The sequence below is a fragment of the Lepidochelys olivacea genome (genome assembly GCF_965140295.1).
Source record: "Lepidochelys olivacea isolate rLepOli2 genome assembly, chromosome: 3".
NCBI classification, from domain to species: domain Eukaryota; kingdom Metazoa; phylum Chordata; order Testudines; family Cheloniidae; genus Lepidochelys; species Lepidochelys olivacea.
Window position 1 is genome coordinate 209638440 of NC_140413.1, and position 20658 is coordinate 209659097.

At 40.2% G+C, this 20658-nt stretch overlaps 1 protein-coding gene across 2 annotated transcripts in view; it reads right to left on the reverse strand.

The window, feature by feature from the left end:
* ZC3H6 (zinc finger CCCH-type containing 6) overlaps nucleotides 1–20658 on the reverse strand; it is a 74493-nt gene that overhangs the window by 18773 nt on the left and 35062 nt on the right. For both annotated transcript variants that reach the window (XM_084623324.1, XM_084623325.1), the window contains 4 exons: nucleotides 15570–15753; nucleotides 11529–11651; nucleotides 9392–9647; nucleotides 3452–3567 (listed from right to left, as the gene is read on the reverse strand). In XM_084623324.1, coding sequence (XP_084479450.1) covers nucleotides 3452–3567; nucleotides 9392–9647; nucleotides 11529–11651; nucleotides 15570–15753 — 679 coding nt within the window. The remainder of the gene's footprint in view (nucleotides 1–3451; nucleotides 3568–9391; nucleotides 9648–11528; nucleotides 11652–15569; nucleotides 15754–20658) is intronic.

Here is a 20658-nt window from a genome sequence, read left to right on the forward strand (position 1 = left end):
GGTACAAACAGAAGAAGAATGTTGTTGCCCCAGAAAGTTTACATCTGAATAGACAAAACAGAAAAAGGGAAATATTACCACCTACATTTTACAAGTGGGGAACTGCTGCGCAGAGATAAAGTGACCTGCCCAAGGTTAGACAGAAAGTCCATACCAGAGCCAGTTCTTGAACTTACACATAAGTACTCATGTGCTCCACGTGCCTGAGACTAGAGATTTCCAGCAAGTTCATGCCTGTGCAGTTGCATGCACCCCCCAACCCAGTGCTCTGTACCAGGAGTGTAAGCGGCAGCAATCTCTGACACCTCTAATGCCTCTTCTTACTGCAAATCCAGTCATGATCCAAAGCAGAGGAGAAGGAGAGCAGATAGTGGAATACAGATAGGGACCACACATCTCCAAGAATCTCCTGTTACATATAAGTAACCTCCCTTTCTTCTTTGAGTACTGGTTCCTGTGTGTATTCTACATGTGGATGATTGGTAAGTAGTATTCAAACAGGAGGATGGTGCAAGGATGTCCCTATCCATGAAGGATACTTTATTTGTCGCCATCACATTAGCCAGACGGGTAAGTGAACGGGGCAGCGTTTATGGCTGACTCGTGCGTCACATGTTTTAAGGAGAAGGTTCAAAGGGTGGTCTGGTAGGTATTGAGAGTACGAGACCGAGGTCCTAACAGTGGGAAGGTCCTAACAGTGGGAAGGTCCTAATGAGACCTTTTAGGTATCTGACTGTTGGGTGAGCCTTCTATGGGAGGACAGAAGGCACAGAGTGCTGTGGTAGGTGGACTTGCAGCAAACGAATGACAAGTCCTGATGAATTCAGGGTCAGGAGGTAATTAAAAAAGGCAGGAGTATCTTCATCTTCCAGAGATAGACACTTCTCTTGAGTCCAGGCAGAGAAATGCCATCATTTAGCTACACAGCATTTTCTGGTGGAGTTTTTCTACTGTGATTGAGAATAGTTTGAACAGTCTCTGAACATAAATGCTCTTGGTTTGACGCCCATCCAAATAACAGACCATAAGGTGAAGAGGGTCTGGGTTGGGATGTCTGATCTTGCAGTTCTCCTGAGTTAACAGATCCAGGAAGGGTCAGATGCTGATGGGAGGACTGGCTGACATTGTAAAAGGTCGGAAACCAGAACTGTCTGGGCCCAACTGGATGCAAAGAAAATGATTTGAGCTCTGTTATGCCAAATCTTTTACAGAACATGTGGTAGTGGTGGGATGGGAGAAAAGGTGCATCTCAGGTGGTTTGTCCAGGGTAACAGAAAGGCATCGCGCCCAGTATCCCGGCCAATGCTGCTCTGGAGTAGTACAGACTGAACTTCTTGTTCATCTTGGGAAGCAAACAGGTCCCATGATGTTTTCCCCACTCAATGAAGATTTTGTTCAGGGATGAATTATGTATCTCCCACTCGTGGTCTGTGGTGAAGTGCCAGATTGTCCGCCATAGAGTTCTGAACATCTGGTAGATATATGCAGAGTGTGATATGTGGTTCCTGATGCACCAGTTCCATAAACTGACTGCCTCTATACAGAAAGAGATTTCGCTCCACACTGATTGTTTAGATAGAAAATGGTCACCAAGTTGTCTGGTATTATCTGGATATGATGGGACAGTATAAGTGAAAGGAATGCATTGCAAGCTAGGCTGACTGTAGGAGACAGATATGCATCCCAGCCTTTTGAGGAATCCATGTGCCTTGCACAGTGTAACTGCTCAGATGGGCTCCCCATCCTATGATACATGCCTCTGTGATAATGGCTGTGTCAGACGTGGTTGGAAGGAAAGGCAGGCAGCTGTTGAAGGTTTGTCCATCATACAAGAGAAGCCAGGGATTGTTACCTTGGTATTCATGTTGTCTCTGGTGAATAAACAGACTGGACCCAGCCCTGTAGGCAATGGAGGGGAAGCCTGGTGAATGGTGTTACATAGGTACATGAGGCCATGTGACCGAGGAGGGAAAGAGAGACAAGGTCTGAGGGTGACTTGTGTTACCAGGCTATTCATGGCCTGGGCTCTGTCCATATGGAGACAGGCCTTTGCTGAGGTTGAGCCTAGGGTTGCTCCTATACAGGTTTTTGTGGGAGCCAAAGTAGACCTCTCTCTGTTTACACAGATCCCCAAGGATGCCAGAAGACGGAATAAGGATAGGGCAGCCAACTGGACCGCCTGGTTGGATCTGCCTATTAGGAGCCAATCGACCAGAGATGGGAAGATGGTATAGCTGTTTCATTTCATCTGGGCCACCGTCACAGAGAGGACCTTCCTGAGAACTCTGGATGCTGGTAGTAGTCCAAACCGAAGTACTCTGAACTGGCAGTACTCTGGTCCTACCAGAAATCTGACGAACCTTCTGTAGGATGAATGAATGTCCACATGAAAGCAACCATCTTTCATACTGAGAGATGTGAACCATGTGCCTTTCTCCTTTTGATTTGCAAATAAAGTAATTTAGCTGATGTAGATCAAGAATGGGTCTCCCTCCTCTTTTTTTTCTTCCTGTCCTGCTAGGGCCTGTCTGCATCCTTCTCTACAAGGGAGAGTTAACTGGATTATAGTACATGCTCCTTTCATTATTCTATCTATAGAACCAGGTTGAATGGGGTTCTGTAGAACCAGAGTCTAAAAAAGAAGAAGAATACTAAAATCAAACTCAATGTATTTACAGAAATGACGCAGTAGCAGAAGGTGCTGAGGACGCAGAAGACTCTGACTCAGACCATGCATTGGTAAGAAGAAACTGTAGTCACTGGTCCGCATCATCCCTTATGCCCTCAGTTCAGAGCATGAACAGGACTATAGTGCATGTATGAACCAATGGACACGGCTTACTAAAAAATTCCAGACTCAGGTGTACAGTGCGTATACATGGAAAATACATAAGGACCATCACCTGAAAAGGAACCACAGTTTAGGCTGTCTAAAGAATAGAATAAGAGAGGCCTGACAGCTGAGAAGATGAATAGCTGACACTGACTAAAGCCTAACATTTTCTTTTAGATGAAAATGAGTAAAACTTGTGAGGAAGATCAACAGGAGTAGGCAGCTAGGAACTGAATCAAGTCTCCCAATTTAATTATGCTGGCTAAAAAAAACCCCAGTGATTTGGTGCCAGCAGTTAAGGCAATTCCTCAGAACTGAATTTATCCTCAATTAAGATGATATTAAATCTTCAAAGTTAACATTCCATTAAAAAGTGAAGCTTATAATTCTCTTGCTAGTATTGTTTCAGTCTTTCTGGGTGCAGACTAAACAAGACTATTTTCTCAACTGGATGGGCTAGGAACTTCCTTTCTTAGAAAAGAGTTAGCTTAATCTCTGGAGAACAGAACAAAATTGGCAGAAAACATGATTAGGCAATTCTGTCTACATCTCTGTTAACAAGGAGTATCCAGGTATTAGCAAATACATGTATGTGTTTTTAACTTCAATTCCATGTACCTCTTGAAAGCCATCAGGTCCTTTATTGGCTCCTCTTCCCCTTCCACGATCTTTACGCTTCAACTTCTTCTGAATTCCACGCCCTCGACCAACACCAAAACCCCTTTGTGCAATACCTGAAAAATATTAGAATATATTTCAGATGCCTCATAAAGAAAAATAACTATTCTTCAGAAGCAAAAAGCTCTTTAACATGGCCTCCTCTTTAACCTGCATGAGAAACTAGAAGGAAGAGTAGATATAGTCAGCAAGCAGAAAATGAAGAGAATGGTAATGGAAATTACGTTTACCTCTCTGTATATTGATGGGTGAATGAATCCCTAAATATCTTGAGTCATATACTGACATGACTGGCTTCATCAGCCAATCAGAATTTTGAAATTACCTGTGACTTTTAAAGTGAATAATAGATTGGTAAAATGAGTATATAATTTATTCTGTGAAAAGTAGCCTTTTATAACTTGTAGTGCAGGTATATTGTATTTGTGAGGAATGCAAATGTTTGAAGTATTTAAGATTTGGTGATCTACAAATAATACTATATTTCAGCTTTAAATTCCTTAACATACCATGTATAACATCAATTCCCTTTAAATACCCTTAATATTTAAAGAGTACATATAAAAATCATAGAAATATTGATGCTACCTTTATATGCACATGACAAAATACTATTTTCTGCACCCACATATCTCTCTCTTCTACATGTGATGCAATCTCTATAATCATAAATAGGCTTGTATGGATTAGATTTTTACTGGTAAATGTCAATAAACTTCAATTTCACTATACACACAAAAACCAAATATACAGATGCACAGAGACTGAGGTGAAGGAGAGTAAAGGAGGAAATAGGAGGTAAAGCATGAGGGTAGTGAAGAAGGGTACAGCTGAAAGATGGTGCAAAATATGTGCATCTATTTTATATTTATGAGACAGAGGCAGGATGTGCACAATATATACTAGGAATGGGAGGTGAATTATGATCCCAGACCACAGCACGGCACAGCATGTATAGACGCAAGAAGTAGCCTTAAAATAATGCACTGGGCCAAGGAGGGCCAACACTGCAAACACCAGCAGACATGCATACCTTGTGGCATAGGGACAGCAGGATCTTGTTGCACAGTTGGACAAGATGCTGTTCTACTTAAAAATTTTGGTTGTGCACTCATAAGCAATACAGTTCAGTGATTAAGAGAGAGAACCTATAGCTTAATGTGTCTGAAAGTGAGAAGTGGTCAGAGGTTTGTGTATTAATGGAAGTCTGGTCATAGCAACACCTGAGTAAGAGCCTGGGTTAACTCTGAAGGGAAAATATACCTTTATCAATGAGCATTAACCCTTTTTATCTTTTGGCCGTATCTGCCTGCTTTTATCTTGCTACTCAGTAACTGCTGACTATGTTTATATTTTAATAAAAATAATTACCTGTTTTCATTATTTCAGCCTATTCAATTGCTTGTTTCATACCACTTCCTTTACCTTCAGACATGTTGAGTGAGAAACACGTACTGATAATGGCAAATTGGCATTCACCAAATATTAAATCACCCACAGGTAATATTGCTCAACAACTTTCAATCTTACTACAGCTAGACTGAGAAACCCTCATCTAGTAAATTCAACGTGTGAAAACTGAGAAGTATCCTATTAGTTTGGTTTTTATGGAACTCTGTTATCAGAAGCCTTGCCCACCTTCCTGAAGTTTAACATAAGAACTTAAGAACGGCCATACTGGGTCAGACCAAACGTCCATCCAGCCCAGTATCCTGTCTACCGACAGTGGCCAATGAAAGAGTTAGCCTAATAGATAATGATCAAGTGATCTCTCTCTTGCCATCCATCTCTGGCTGGTGAATCTTGCCCATATGCTCAGGGTTTAGCTGATCGCCATATTTGGGGTCGGGAAGGAATTTTCCTCCAGGGCAGATTGGAAGAGGCCCTGGAGGTTTTTCACCTTCCTCTGCAGCATGGGGCACGGTTCACTTGCTGGAGGATTCTCTGCTGCTTGAAGTCTTTAAACCACGATTTGAGGACTTCAATAGCTCAGACATAGGTGAGAGGTTTTTCGCAGAAGTGGGTGGGTGAAATTCTGTGGCCTGCGTTGTGCAGGAGGTCAGACTAGATGATCATAATGGTCCCTTCTGACCTTAGTATCTATGAATCTCCACCCTCTGACAAACAGAGGCTAGGGACACCATTCCTTACCCATTCTGGCTAATAACTTCATGGAGATTAAGTCCATTAATGGCTATCTAGTTCTCTTTTATCTAGTTTCCTATATTTTAGTTTAAATCCACTGCTGTTTCCGCCCCCCACTAACAGTCTCCAACGTCCAGTCTACTGCAACCGCTTACTATGCTCGCCTCTCAACTATCAATAATTCTACTCCATTCCATTTCTCTCTAGGCTTCTAGACAGCTTTATAATTTTTATTGTTTCTTAAAAGGCATAACAAGAAACTAGTTGGCACTCCTGGCACTGAGCTCTGAAGATTCTAGAGAGTTATGTCTGTTAGGAACAATTGCCACCATTCTCACATTCTTGTGGAGCATTCCATGGATATAAAAGTTAGACTGGCTTAGCTGCCCTTCAGTTACTTTCCTAATTTCAGAATTCTTTACTCGAAACTCTGAAGTAGTAGGGAAGGTAGGTAGGCAGTGTGAATATGCAGAGGTGACATTCTTGGAAGAACAACAGTTACTGGTAAATCAAGTGGAGTGCCCCAAGGGTTGGTCCTGGGGCCGGTTTTGTTCAATATCTTCATAAATGATCTGGAGGATGGTGTGGATTGCACTCTCAGCAAATTTGCGGATGATACTAAACTGGGAGGAGTGGTAGATACGCTGGAGGGGAGGGATAGGATACAGAAGGACCTAGACAAATTGGAGGATTGGGCCAAAAGAAATCTGATGAGGTTCAATAAGGATAAGTGCAGGGTCCTCCACTTAGGATGGAAGAATCCAATGCACCGCTACAGACTAGGGATCGAATGGCTAGGCAGCAGTTCTGCGGAAAAGGACCTAGGGGTGACAGTGGACGAGAAGCTGGATATGAGTCAGCAGTGTGCCCTTGTTGCCAAGAAGGCCAATGGCATTTTGGGATGTATAAGTAGGGGCATAGCGAGCAGATCGAGGGACGTGATCGTTCCCCTCTATTCGACATTGGTGAGGCCTCATCTGGAGTACTGTGTCCAGTTTTGGGCCCCACACTACAAGAAGGATGTGGATAAATTGGAGAGAGTCCAGCGAAGGGCAACAAAAATGATTAGGGGTCTAGAACACATGATTTATGAGGAGAGGCTGAGGGAGCTGGGATTGTTTAGCCTGCAGAAGAGAAGAATGAGGGGGGATTTGATAGCTGCTTTCAACTACCTGAAAGGGGGTTCCAAAGAGGATGGCTCTAGACTGTTCTCAATGGTAGCAGATGACAGAACGAGGAGTAATGGTCTCAAGTTGCAGTGGGGGAGGTTTAGATTGGATATTAGGAAAAACTTTTTCACTAAGAGGGTGGTGAAACACTGGAATGCGTTACCTAGGGAGGTGGTGGAATCTCCTTCCTTAGAGGTTTTTAAGGTCAGGCTTGACAAAGCCCTGGCTGGGATGATTTAACTGGGAATTGGTCCTGCTTCGAGCAGGGGGTTGGACTAGATGACCTTCAGGGGTCCCTTCCAACCCTGATATTCTATGATTCTATGGTAAATAACCTCTCTTTCTTTATCTAGTGTCCTCTGCATATTCCCATTTGTGAGAGATTAATGAACAGTACAACCTCCAGAAGGTGATCTGAAGAGTTCTAGGTGAACAAAGACCCCAAAACTGCCAAAACGAGTAACAGTTCTGGATGACAGTTCAAGAAGGTATTAGAAGTACTCATAATTTCACTCCCCCAAATCAGACCCCACCAGTGAGAGACAAGCACTTGCTTCAAGTACTTATCTAGCTTCAAACAACAGCTTTGTAACTTCTATAAAAAACCCAAATCCTGAAGGCCTGTGATATATGCTGTCTTCAGATTCTATTGAACACCTTTTGATTTATGCAGGTGAATGAACACCTGGTGAGTTGTAACAAGTATGTAAAAGACCTTGTGGAAATACAGACAAGTTACCAGCCTGTCAGTAAAATTGTCATGCATGTTTATGCCAATGGAAATAAAACAAGAACTGTCCAATTTTTAGAAGCACAACCTGTATGATGGAAAAAATATCAGTCTTGGGTAAGATAAAATGGTAAATCCAATATTTTTTTCATTTAATTTAACCACTGTACTTCCTATTTAGTTGGGTAAGAAGAATTGTTTATGACATCAACAAAACCCCGTGACTCAAGTGACCATAACCTGCTAGTCAAGGGAACCATATTGGAGGTACCATTACTACCAATTCCTGAAATTTTGTGAAACTTGAAAAACTTTACATAGAGAATTCAAAAAACTGCATTTTGGTTTTGTATTTTGTGATTTTAAATAACTGACAGATCAATCAAAGCCTATGGACAGACACTTTATACCTATTTTAAACTAAAAATAACCCCCAGTGAAACAATTGCAACAACAGTGAAAAAATAATGTTATGAATTAGATGATACCCATCCTTTAGAATGAGGTTATTTTCATTACCATCTTGTCCCTTGCAACACTTCTGAAACAGAGGCCCCTCTAGTGAGGAATGGATCTTCTCAGGCTAGTCATCCTCTCCCCTCCACCTACCTCTCTCTCCATAACTACCTTACTCCCTCCCTCCTTCTCTCTCAAAACCCCGAGATTAATTTCTTAAATGGACGCTACATTGTACCAATATCATACATAATTAATTTATAAAGTACGTTGTTTCAGATATGGTTTCAATATTTATTTTCCATGAGCATTCAACAAAATTTTGAACATACGAAAATGTATGAAAAAATGAACAAAAAGTGGCTTGAACATGGCTAAGGACCAGATTTTTAAATGTATTTAGATGCCTATGGAAGTTAGGCATCTTAAGCACTTTTGAAAATCCCATTAGGTACCCATCTGCATGTTTAGGTGCTTAAATACCTTTACAAACCTGGCCCTAAATCAAAATATACTTTATAAGTCACATATTTGCAATTTTTCCCACCCAGCTCTACGTATGACACTTTCATAGAGTACATCATATTGAAAATAATTCTGAAGCAGTATTACTACTCAAATACTTACACAATTGACAACAATTGGAAAGATTTAACTTATTAAAAAAATTACACTATTCATTGCAGAACACGGAACATTAATCTGGATATGCAGCACTGATCTGTGACTGTAATTTTTATTTTGATGATAAAGTATGATACTTGCTGATACGAGTTTGCTAGCTGTTTATAAGAAGAGGAGAGTTATTATCAGCACTTTCAATTTAATTACTAGCATGACCCTCCATAGATGTCATCTGGTAGAAAAACTACCAGCACCCATCTACTGTTTGTACAGCTCCGACAGTTGGATAGTAGAGGCAAGATGCACTGAGGGGAGAAGCAAGACAAGAAAAAACAACCCACAGACATCAAGACGAAGACCAAAAAAACAGAAGATAAAACAAAAAAAAATGGATCCTATCAGCTATAGATAAGAAATGCTGTCACCAGAAAAACAGTTCAGGTGTCAGAAACCAGCAAGAGTTATAGGAGACTTCTGAAATACTGGACTCAAACTAAGAGAAACTACTGAAAAATTGGGCGTGACGTATAATTTTGAAGTGTTGTTGTAGCTGTATTGGTCCTCGGACATGAGAGAGACAAGGTAGATGAGGTAATATCTTTCATTGGCCCAACTTCTGTTGATGAAAGAGACAAGCTGGTTAAAGATATTACCTAACCTACCTTGTCTAAATTCCACCCCCCACCATTTGTAGGACACCATCCCATTCTGAAAGTTTCTGAAATGAACTAAATTAGCTATTAAACCAAACCTTACCTTTCTGGATTCCTTTCATCCCCTGTTTTTTCACTGGTTCTTTAGGAAATGGAGATCCTAAATCAGTATTTGAAGTTTCTTTAGCTTTTCTGTATTGTTTTAACTGATCAGCAAAATCCTCCTCCTTTTCTTCCTCATTATAGTTACCAAAGTTGTCATCACTGTAATTAGTGTATTCATCATATTCCTTGTTTTTTAATTTTTTATTATGTTGTGCCTTTTGGGAAGCCATGTAGTTTCCTGATAAATGTCCATGCTGCATGAAAGGGGTAGTGGCAATTAGAAGCAATTTAACATCTCACCCTCCCAAACTCCCCCTTGCCCTCACTTTATTAAGATGGTTATTTCTACACAATTGTTTTACTGTCAAGTGTTTCATTATTTCCATGATTTCCACGAATTGCACAAGCAAACCTCATTGTTGTAAAGTTCAATTTAATTATTCAGTAACAAAATGATTACATTATAATTGTCCATTATGTAGCTTTTACACCTTCCTCAGGACTTCTGATACAAATCTCTGTCTGAGACTGAAAAATGGACTAAATGGACATTACTCTGATCTGCTACCACAATTCCTTTGTAATATCACACTATCGGGAATGTTATTCCTTTAAAAATAAGTTAAAAGTCATGGAAATATGTCTGTTGATGTTCAGTTTTGAAAAAAAGCTGTTCACAAAACAAAAATTTAATACCTAAACTGATTTGGCGATGTACCTTTCACCTAGCTCAAATATACTTTAAATTTATTTGTATAATACATAATTTGCTAGCATATCATATTTTTTACTATTGATCAATCTACTTGAAAAATAAGTTACACAGAGATGATCATCAAATGTATTTAAAAAAAGAAAGGCTCTGGCCTATTTCTGATAAATTAACAGATTTTTTTGTGACACTGAATTAAAATGAAACAGTTATGTAAATATTTCTTTGAATTTTAGTTGTAATTACCAAAGCAGTAGAAGCATGGGAGAAGTGATAGGTTGTCTTGGCTACTGATCAATAAACAAACATTAGATTCATAGAAAGTAAAAAACATACTTTTTTCAGCTACTGATACGACTGAAACTAACATCTAAATAAAATAATAATTTAAAATAATACTTATAGATGTATTTTAGAATCTGATGGAAAAGGAGAAATGTGATATTCCAATAAAAATTGTTAATAGGAATTATGTCTACAGTAAAAATCTAGAAAATTCAAGTAAAATCATATTTCTTAACTTTCTTAATGTTTTCCCATAGCATGATGATATCGATACAAACAAGTGAGTGTGTCTGTCTCTCAGTTAATCAGACAAGGTGATGCCAATTAGAATGAAGCATGCTCAGTTCCACCCTTTTCCCACTTTCTGCAGGCAGGCTCTTGAGTTTGATGACTAGACTACTAGAGATATAAATAAATTAGGCTATCCAAAAGGTTTTTGAAGAGGTTTGGACTCAAGTCTTGATGAAAGTCTTCTATCCTTCTCCAGTTTCTTAGTCAGAGATTCAGTGCCTCAGCTCCTCTGTCCCTCCTTCAGGGAAAAGGCAGAGTCAATTTCTTCCATTGGCTTCTAAAAGGATACTTGATGGTCTGAACTGAAAAACCCAGGACAAATTACCCTAAAAATCCCCCAAAATAGCATGCAAGCTGTATATTTTTATTGGTAGCTTTTAGAGAGAACTACTGCCATATCCACAGAAGCACAGCCCATTTCCACCATATTAACTATGGAGGGATAGAAGGGAGTCTCTTACAACTACTCCCTGAAAAAAAAATGCCTACAAGGATCGGAAATGGGCAGAAATAAAAGTTATTTAATTCCCATTGGCACCTTCTTTTCTGACAGAGGAAAAGATACTCCCAATTGCCTGTACCATTCCAATTGCCTGTACTATTGGGACTCATGCTCAGGAAATGTTAAACTGTAAAATCAGAGTTATTCTATAATTGTATAGGTTCATTAAAAAAGTAATACAGTAGTACATCTGGAAACTTACCCCACAGAAATGAGACCTAAATATATTGCCAGAATGAAATCTTTGTTAAGCATGGATTAGGGACATATGGATTTATAAATAGAACAGTATTTAAAAATTGTGGATAAATGAAAGAAATGAAAAATCAGTTTTATAAGTTATACCTGAAGGAATGAGCTATCATAATCTCTGTACAAACCAACTCCCTTCTTATGTGGTCTTTCTGTACGTTCAATATCAGAATCCAGGCTATAGTCTGAACTGTCATCACTGGAGGGGGAATTATGCTGAAAGAGAAAACCAATGTTACTTCTATAATGTTCTTATACAAAGGACTGTATATATTAATTAGTATATAATATAAAAATATTAGCTCATGATATCAAATCAGACTATCTACTATCTCTCCCTGCTTTCAGGGGCAACCTAGAAAGGTATATGGTTTATTGCCACTAATCCTCTTCCTTGTCTTAACAGAAGATGAGGGATCAGATTTGATCATGCTTGGTAAGGATCTCTAGGCAGAGCTAAATCCAATAAAATGCCCTTGAATCTCCCCCATGATTTTTAGGGGGCTGGAGTGCTGCATTCTACATGGGCTGCCAGAAGAGCTGAAGCAGCTTCTCCACTCTTCAAGGTGGGAGGACTGCAGGGGTACTTATTCTCAGTGCTGCTGCTGCTGCTTGAACAGTCTGTACTTTTTCTGGCTTCCTGATCGCTCATTGAGGATGAATCCTTTCCATGGAGAACCCTCTGTTGTCAGAGCTGCTCTTGCCTCCTGGAGGAGGGTGGATTGTGGGGTGAGATGAACTTAAACTGCAGATCAGACCAGGGTGCTTAGATCAATGAAGGAGGGTCTTCCCTGTGTTCCTTCCCTGTACCAATGCCTTTCCTAAGGGCAGGGGCAGAACTGAGACTGCAACTGAATTATAACCACCCCTTTATTCTGGGGGCTGCAGCTGCTGCCCTCGAGGGAGGTTGCTGGACTCTGAGGTAGTAATCCATTTGGGTAGTTCCAGAATTCCCTCCTACTCTACAGAGGCTGAATCCCTGGCAGGAGGAGGGAAAGTGTTCTTCACAGAGCTTCCTCCCTATAAAGGATTTCTGAGGGGACACTCTTCCCTAACTTTTCCTTTTGAGTCTAAGCTGCCCCTACACTTGAGGCAGAAATGTCTGGTAATGCTAGGATGATTCTGACCCTTGCGCCTTCTCAGCCATTTTGGAAACCTGGTAAGGAGGTTGGGAGCACATGGGAAGGGGACGGTACTGGGTCCTCTGCTGCTTATGGGATTGAAAGTCCCAGGCATTGAAAGTGCCTCACATGTGCTGCTGTGGCAATTGATCACTACACCTTCTTATAAGTGTCTGCTTCTTTGTCCCCTAAGAAGGTTATTATTACAGGAAAAGAATGTGTCCTCCGTCTGCTGGAGACTAACAGAAATCTGAGTTATGGCTAGAACCTTATATGTGAGGGATATGACAACACAAGACAGCGTTCCCTCTTCATGTGCTGACCTGTATGTGTTTAGACTGATTTAGAAGACTAAAGAGAGAATTTATTTTGTTTGAGCAGCCCCATCAAAGATTTCTAATAACTGGCTTCAGAATCTCTGGTTTCATTTCTAAATTCATCTTCTTGTCCTAACGGTTAATGATACAATACTGAAAACAATTGATGCCTTAGTCTGCAGAGAGCCTGAAATAATAACTCCAAGTCGTGCAATCTATCCTATTAATTTCAATCAGGGTACTGTGGAATCTGGAATTGCACAACCATGGCATCTAGCATTTTCCAAGAGGCCGTGTAATTCAGAATTTTTATCATCAAATTCATCATCCTGCTGTAGACAGGTGCCTCACATTTTGTTTTCTCTCTCTACCCAGCTGGGACCTATCTGCAAATGCCCCTCTCTCCAGTTTCCTTCACACAAAAGCAGTTAAATGGGACTACAGTGCATGCTAACTACACTGTTCCATGAAGCCAGGCAGTAGAGTCAGGGAGACATTGCTGGAGTCCTGCTTGTAGGCAGGGAATGGGGACAGCTAAAATCATTCTTGTGGTACTTCTCTGATCCCTCTCCAATTTATCAACATCCTTCTTAAATTGTAGACACCAGGACTGGACACAGTATTCCACCAGCATCCACACCACTACCAATACAGAGGTAAAATAACCTCTACTGCTACTTGAGATTTCCCTGTTTACGCATCCCTGGATCACATTTAGTTATTAGGTTGCAAAATCAAGCACCTGAAAGTTAGGAAATGACAGATTTACAGTTGCCTATGCAAACTTAACTCTGCCCCCCCCCCATGCATCCCACCTGTGAAATATAGTGGGGTCCTACGGAAAAAATAGCGTATGATTGCGTAATTAAAGACTGAATAATACTGCATATTGTATAAGGAGGCAGAACTAAGTTTACACAGGCAACTGTAAGTCTGGCATTTTCTAACTTTCAAGTGCTTGACTTTTCAAACTACGTAACTTTCATTTAACATACAAAGAAGTATGTGGTTTCCTAGTTGTTGTTTAAAGGGGAAAAAAAACAAGTTCTACTATACACAGTTGCAGCAGAAGAAGGCTATTTTATCGCAGACGGGTGAGGATGATATGCTTCTTGTGCCCTGTGCTGCGTGTAGATAGTGGTCAGGGAAGGCTTGCTTTGTAGTTTTAGTCCTGTTTTTTAAACACACAAATAGAATTTGTGTCTTTCAGATCTTGTAAAACTTTATAATTAAAACCAAATTTACTTTATTCTTTAGAGTCCTGAAATTCTTCTGCTAAATGAAGCAAAAAGGTAAGGAATAAAATAAAGTGAAGCTGGAAATGCTTTCTTATAGTTATAAGCAGGAGAGTTGGAGTCAGAAAATCTAGGCTCTGTTTCCAGCTCTGCTCCTGTCTCTGAATGACCTTGAGCAAGTCATTTAACCCCCTTCTCCACCTCTATTAAATGGGTATACTTTCCAACCTTTTATACTCTGATGACTACACCAGATTAAGTGCAAAGTACAGTCAATACCATATCACTTATTAAATAAAATATAACTCCTATGATATCTTTGTAATTTACATGGATAATAAAACATTACGCAATCTCAAATGTTCCCATCTCTAGCTCATGAAAATATTAATAAGTCCTGAGCGGATAGGCATGTTTACACTGCCTCCACTTGTTTCTGTGTTATTCAGTGTTAAATTGCAGTGGTATGTGGATGTAATATGCATATTCAGGGATGCCTGCACTAGATATTTTCACTAAAGATTTCCCACCATTGCTACCACTGGTTCAGCGGCACTAGTGGTAGCAAGCATGGGAGCTCTAGTGTGAAATCCTGGTCCCGCTGAAGTCAGCCAGGATTTCGCCCCTAAGGCTCCAGGTAGCAGCCAGCATTTAATCACCACGTCAACTAACTCTGCTCACAATGAGTTTTTATGCCAAGATATGGGATAGCTTGTGCCCTATGTGGTGCCTCCAGAGGAGAGATGGGACACTGGGTCCCCATGTGCTAGGTCCAGAATGTGTGGTTAAAGGCAGTGTGTGGGAGAAGCAGAGCCCAGCCCAGTTCCACCACAATCTTCTGCAACAGCTGCACTGACAGCTTCCAGGCCCAGTGAATGCTGTGGCTCTGGCAGCTAGTGGCCTACTTTTTAGAATATTTGTTTTCAGTTATTATTTTGGAATGCTGCCAAAGTTTACCTACTATGCACAACCAATAGAAGAAAAATGGAGATTTTTAACAATTTATAACTCACCTAAACCTGAACAGGGACTAATATAGTAGTAACATAATGAAAGTGAACTACCTGAAATACTTCTATTCATAATTTGGAGTTTATAAAAAGCTAGCTGCTGAGTTTCTGAAACTGTGACTTTTGCAGTGCAGTAGCCAGAGAAATTGTTGATTTACCATCTCTTGTCCTGGACAAATTCACTGTCACTGAAGTCAGTGGAGTTACACTTGTTTATATAAAGAACGAATACAACCCAATATTTTAAATCAAAATTCCATGATAAAAATTTTTTGAGGGGCCTTTCATACAGTGGCTCAATTTTTTCTATCATTCATATAGTGTCCAAAGAAGTGCTAGGTGCTGAGGGAAAAAACAACTTTCAGATATGTTGTCCAATTTCCTGGATGAGAAAAAGTAAACTGTGCAGGTACAGTAATCATATCCAATATTTTGGTTTGCATTTTCTAACCTTATGTTTATCCCGTCTTCTCCTTTTTGATTTTTTCTTTTCCTTCTCTTTTTTGCGTTTCTTTCGTGATTTTCTATGTGCTTTTTCATTTTTCTGCTTATCTTCCCCTTTTGCATCCTGTTCTTCCTGAACTTCTTCAAATCCTGCATCATCTATTTCACCATCTTCTAGCTCACCATCTTCCCTGTATGGGAAAGGTATGATTCAGATTAAATATGAATTTCCTAAATTAAAGGCAGGTAGTACAAAACTGCTCATTTGCCCATTTTCAACAAAAGCCAATAAAGAATTTTTTTCTTTTTACTACCAAGTCTCTCTCTTTCCTTCAACTAAATGTATTAAACAATAAATCTTTAAACATTCACCCAAGGAGTTACGATGGTTTTTTCCCATAGTTTAAATAGTGTATGCAATTCATAAATTACTTCTGGTACTGAGGCCAAGACCAGTTTATATACAAATAAAAATTATAATAAATATTAAACCACTCATAACTAAGGTCCTCTCTACATTAGAAATACAGCCACATCAGGTCACTAGCAACTTCAAAGTGTGTCCTAGCTTGGTTACAGTTTCGATTTGTAGTGTACAATGGGTCTACTTTTCATAACCAGGCTAAAGCCTTGGTTGGACCACAGCTTTCACCAGATCATCAAAGAGAGTTAAGGTCCAGTTTACATTACAAACTATAATCATGTTTTCCACTGAATTACAGAACAACAGTATTACTACTAGGAGCCCTAATTGTGTTGTGTATGTAGCGTAGACAGGGCATAAATTAAATATGAGTCAGGCTCTTAGAAAGCTGAGTAGTAAGTGAGACTGTACAATAAACGTGGAAGTGCTTCCACCCTTATAAAACACTACACTTCATTATGAATGAATTTTCTTCATTTTAGGAACAAAATTTATCATAAAACTGAGATTGGGCCCATAACAGTAGCAGATTTGCAATGCTTACCCCATGTGAAAAATCCCCCTTAAAAAAAAGGAACTGTTTCACAAGTAAGGATTATAGGAACTTTCCCTATAACTCTGATGTTAAAGCAGCAATTCAAAGAAGCAAGCTGGTTTTAACAGTCCTAAACAAAGCAACTAAAGGTGGACTAATTTCATACATTCCACTATATTAACTATCTAGGTTAGAAAAAGAAAACTACTGTGACATAAAAACTGAAGAACTGCCATACTGGGTCAGACCAATGGGCAGTATAAGCCAGGATGAGCAGGGATGCAAAACCATGCTCTGAAGCATCCCTAGCCACTGTTTGCCAGAAGCTGGGAATGGGCAACAGGGGATGGATCACTTGATGATTCCCTGTTCTGTACATTCCCTCTGGGGCACCTGGCATTGGCCACTGTCGGACAGGATACTGGGCTACATGGACAACTAGTCTGATCCAGTATGGCCATTCTTATGTAGTAGCCTTTCTTCATCAGTGGCCAGCACCAAAGCTTCAGGGAGAATGTACAGTACAGGATAATTATGGAGCGATCCACCCCATTTTCTCCTCCTGGCATCTGTACTGTGGGAAAGGGTAAATAACTCTTCTCTGTTCACTTTTTCCATACCATTCATGATTTTATAGACTTTATCATATTTCTATCATATTTCCCCTTAATCATCTTTTTTGTCAGACGAATAGCCCTAATCTTTAGTCTCTCCTCATATAAAAGCCATTCCATACCCGTGACCATCTTTGTTCCCCTTCTCTGAACCTTTTCCAGTTCCACTATATCCTTTTTGAGATGGGGCAACCAGAACTGGACACAGTATTCAAGAGCACACCATGGGTTAATATAGTGGCATTATAGTATTTTCTATCCTTTTCCTAATAGTTCCTAACATTCGGTTAGCCTTTTTGATTATTGCTGTGCATTGAGCTGAAGTTTTCAGAGAACAAGCCCTGATGACTGACTCAAGATCTCTTTTTTGAGTGGTAACAGCTCATTTAGAATCAGTCATTTTATATATGCAGTTGGTATTTTTTTTTTCCCAACATGCATTACTTTGCACTTATCAACATGGAATTTCATCTGCCATTTTGTTGCCAAATCACCCAGTCTAGTGAGACCCCTTTGTAAAGCTTTGCAGGCAGCTTTGGCCTAACTTTAATAATTTTGCATCATCTCTAAATTTTGCCACTTCATTGTCCACTCCCATTTCCAGATTAATGAATACGTTGAACAGCATAGATCCCAGTACAGACCCTGGGAGAACTCCACTATTTACCTCTCTCCACTGTGAAAACCGGCCAATTATCCTTACCCTTTGTTTATCATCTTTTAACCGGTTACCAATCCATGAAAGAGGATCTTCCCTCTTATCTCACAACTACATAGTTTTCTTAAGAGCCTTTGGTGAGGGATCTTGTCAAAAAACTTTCTGAAAGTCCAAGTACACTGGATCACCTTTGTCCACGTTTGTTGCTCCCCTCAAAATAGTCTAATAGATTGCTAAAGCATGCTTTCCCTTTACAAAACCCAGATTGACTCTTCCCCAAAAAATCATGTTTATTTATGTTTGATAATTTTGTTCTTTACTACGTTTATACGAATTTATCCAATACTGAAGTTAGATTCACCAGCCTGTAATTGCCAGGATCGCCCCTGGAGCCCCTTTAAAAAACTGGTGTTACATTAGCTACGTTCCCATCACCTGATACAGAGGCTTATTTCTAGTATATCTAACATACTAGTTAGTAGTTCTGCAATTTCATACCTGAGTTCCTTCAGAACTCTTGGATGAATACCATTTGGTTCTGGTGACTTATTAGTGTTTAGTTTATCAATTTGTTCTAAAACCTCTTCTATTGACACATCAACATGTGACAGTACTTCAGGTCTGCCATGCCAAAAGAATAGCTCTGATGGATCTCCCCCACCTCTCTGCTGTGAAGACTGATGCAAAGAATTCATTTAGCTTCTCTGCAATGGCCTTGTGTTCCCTGAGTACTCATTTAACACCTTGGTTGTCTCTAGTGGCCCCATGGCATGTTTGGCAGGCTTCCTGCTTCTGATATACTTAAACAAAAATTACTGTTAGCAACTTGCTAAAGATGCAAAAACTATCTAAATAAACTCAAACTTTGTAGGCCATCTATGCTACTGACTTGGTAATTCCAACTACTGGAAATTTATTCTGTGTGTGCATTTCTATGATCATATACCAAATAAATTAATAGGTATGCTAGTGGTGAACATTATACACAGCCAAATTACAATAGGTAGAAAATAAAGAGCTTCTTTGTTGAAGCAGCAAACTATATATGAAGTTATAAATCTGTTTTGAATCAAAACACAGAATGTATTGATGGCTACTGTATAAACTAGGTCATGTACATCATTTTGTGGTTGTGTAAAAACCTGGCTGCTTTTCCTCCCCCCGCAAAAACCCCTAATTTAGTGGTTCTTTTCAGGTTTTATCAAGGGTTGTGGGTTTTTTTTTTTTTTTAAATGTGTCACTCTTCAATACTTTCACAAGCTATATTTGAAAGCTGTTTGACCCCAGAAACATGAAACTGTAATTTCAATCTGTGAATGAAAAAGGACAAGTTACTTACCTTCTAGTAACTGAATTTTTTCAAGATGCATGGTCCTTATGGGTATTCACTGTCAGTGCACATGTGCTCTGGGTGTCTATGCCACCCTGTGCTCCCAAGTGAGGGCAGAAAGGGTGGTGTGGACTAACCGCCTTTCCAGTTCTGACTCTACCGTGAATCACATGATGAGCTGAGCACAGGAGAAGAAGGGCGGGTTGTGAATACCCATATAGACCACATATTTCAAAAAAGTCCAGTTCCTAAAAGGTAAGTAACCTTCCTTTCTTGTTTCAGAGATTCCTTTCTTGAGTCCTGGTTCCCAGGGCTATTCACTGTGACTTCCAAACAGTGCTTGTTGAAGAGGAGGGTGAAAGTAAATATGCTGTACTACAGAGTGGAGGACCACTAAGCCCAAAGGAGGCATCCCCAGCCAAAGCCTGAACCAGACAGTAATGTGTGGTGAAGGTATGAATGAAGCCCCAAGTGGCTGCTCTGCATATCTCTGTTATAGTTTGAGGAGGGGTTTTTATAAGTTCCTAGCAAAGGAGGATGCAGGAGGAAATCTACTTATCTTCTGGCAATACAGTAGTAATAAACAACCCTGGAGGCTTTCAAAAGGGTGCTGTTTTGTGCAGGTCCAAGGCTAGAGCCTGGTGCATGCCTAGGGAATAGAGTTTTGCCTCCTCCATGCTGTGGTGAGGTTTAGGGTAAAACAGCAGAAGGCGAATAGTTCGGTTAAAGTGAAACTCACAAGGCACTTTAGGTATGCATTTTGGATACAGCTGAAAAGAAACCTTGTCCTTGTGAAAAACTGTATACATAAAAGCTACAAGCTTCCGTATCCTTGTAGCAGAGGTAACAGCTGTAAAGAAGTCGACTTTCAAAGAAAAGTGCAGGAGGGAACAGGAGACCTAGGGTACACACGGTGGTCTTGTGAGGGCAGAAAGGATGAGGGCTAGATCCCAGATCGGGACCAGTTTTGAGACTGGAGGGAACGTCTTCATAATGCCCTTTAGTAACTTTGCAGTAGTGGGATGGGTAAAGACTAAACATACCTCCACTGGGGGGTGGAAAGCATTGATGGCTGCAAAATGTCCCCATAGGGAGCTGAGAGACAAGCCCAACATCTTCATTGAGAGAAGATACTCCAGCATGAGGAGGGTTCCTGATGCCTTAGGAGGTAAGTGGTGCTGCTGATACCAAGGAGAATTGTTTCCATTTAGCGGCACCACATTTCTGTGTCGAGGATCTCCTGCTGTTATTCAGGATGGAGTAAACCTCTCTGAGAGCATGTGCTCGTCTTTATGTAAATTGACCATCCAAAAACCACGCTACCTGATGCAGAAAAGGTAGGTTGGGATGGCTCATCCTGCCCTTGTTCTAGGACAGCACACCCGATAATGGTTGTAGGTGAATTCATAAATGGGAAGCTGGCTGTAGGATGGTGGTGAACCAAAAATGCCCTGGCCAGCATGCTGCTATCAGGATTACTGTCACTCTGTAGAGCTTGATCTTCCTAAGCATGCAAAGAAAGAGGAAAATGGGAG